The sequence below is a fragment of the Trypanosoma grayi genome (assembly GCF_000691245.1).
Source record: "Trypanosoma grayi strain ANR4 Tgr_1979_V1, whole genome shotgun sequence".
Taxonomy (NCBI): Eukaryota; Euglenozoa; class Kinetoplastea; order Trypanosomatida; family Trypanosomatidae; genus Trypanosoma; species Trypanosoma grayi.
The window spans coordinates 1-1,585 of NW_008827597.1; the positions used below are offsets into that span (position 1 = coordinate 1).

The 1,585-nt window shown below is 66.3% G+C and overlaps 1 protein-coding gene across 1 annotated transcript; it reads right to left on the minus strand.

The window, feature by feature from the left end:
• Positions 1-806: 806 nt before the first annotated feature.
• On the minus strand, positions 807-1,292 carry DQ04_19791000 (hypothetical protein; the record flags this gene model as incomplete). The annotated part of the gene is made up of 1 exon (XM_009317855.1): positions 807-1,292. One exon carries the CDS (start codon positions 1,290-1,292, stop codon positions 807-809), a length of 486 nt encoding a protein of 161 aa, XP_009316130.1.
• Positions 1,293-1,585: the final 293 nt, after the last annotated feature.

Below are 1,585 nucleotides of genomic sequence, written 5' to 3' on the forward strand. Positions count from 1 at the left end.
GGACTCGCGCAGCGCATCGTCAGCGGCGAGGTGCCGGAGAGCATCAAGGACAAGAAGGTCTTCGCGCTCGACATGGGCTCGCTCGTGGCGGGCGCCAAGTACCGCGGCGAGTTCGAGGAGCGGCTGAAGGGCGTGCTGAAGGACACCATCGAGTCGCAGGGTAAGGTGATTCTCTTCATTGACGAGCTGCACACGCTCGTGGGCGCCGGCGCCTCCGGTGATGGCTCCATGGACGCGGCAAACCTGCTGAAGCCGTCGCTCGCGCGCGGCGAGCTGCACTGCGTGGGCGCCACGACGCTTGACGAGTACCGGCGCCACATCGAGAAGGACGCTGCGCTCGCGCGCCGCTTCCAGTCGGTGCTGGTGACGGAGCCTACGGTGGAGGAGACCATCTCCGTGCTGCGCGGCATCAAGGAGAAGTACGAGGCGCACCATGGCTGCCTCATCAAGGACGAGGCGCTCGTGTACGCGGCCGTCAACGCGCATCGCTACCTGTCGGAGCGGCGCCTCCCCGACAAGGCGATCGACCTCATCGACGAGGCCGCCAGCCGGCTGCGGCTGCAGCAGGAGTCGAAGCCGGAGCAGCTCGATGGCGTCGGGCGCGAGCTCGTGCGGCTGAAGATCGAGGCGGAGGCGGTGAAGAAGGACAAGGACGAGCTCGGCAAGGCGAAGCTGCAGCAGATCTACCAACGCATCGAGGAGCGGCAGCGCGAGTACGACGAGCTCGAGACACGGTGGAAGCGGGAGAAGGCCATGTTCGAGCGCATCAAGCAGCGCACGGAGGACCTCGACGTGCTGCGGCACCACTACGAGCAGGCACGCACGGAGGGCGACTTCGCGCGGGCCAGCGAGATCCTCCACGGCCGAATCCCCGCCCTGAAGAAGGAGATCGAGGTGGATAAGCAGGCAACGAAGGTCGAGGGATTCCTCACGCACGACTCCGTCACCGCCAACGACATTGCGCAGGTCATCGCCCGCGCCACCGGCATCCCGGTGCAGAAACTCATGACGGGCGAGCGGGAGAAGCTCATCCACATGGACAGCGAACTCTGCAAGCGCGTGCTGGGGCAGAACGAGGCAATCGCCTCCATCACGAACGTCGTGCGCATCTCACGTGCGGAGCTGCACTCACACAAGCGCCCCCTTGGCTCCTTCCTCTTCCTCGGCCCCACCGGCGTTGGCAAGACGGAGGTGTGCAAGCAGCTGGCGAAGTTCCTCTTTGACGACGAGTCGTTCATCTGCCGCATCGACATGAGCGAGTACATGGAGCGGCACTCCGTGCACCGCCTCATCGGCGCCCCGCCGGGCTACGTCGGCTACGAGGAGGGCGGCGAGCTCACCGAGTCCGTGCGGCGGCGGCCGTACCAAATCGTCCTCTTCGACGAGTTCGAGAAGGCCCACCCGAGCGTGTCGAACATCCTGCTGCAGGTGCTCGACGAGGGGCACCTCACCGACAGCCACGGCCGCCGCGTGGACTTCAAGAACACCATCATCATCCTCACGTCGAACATCGGCGCCGACGTCATCGCGGCGCTGCCGGAGGGGGCACCGTCGTCGCAGGCGATGCCGGCGGTGATGCGGCAGG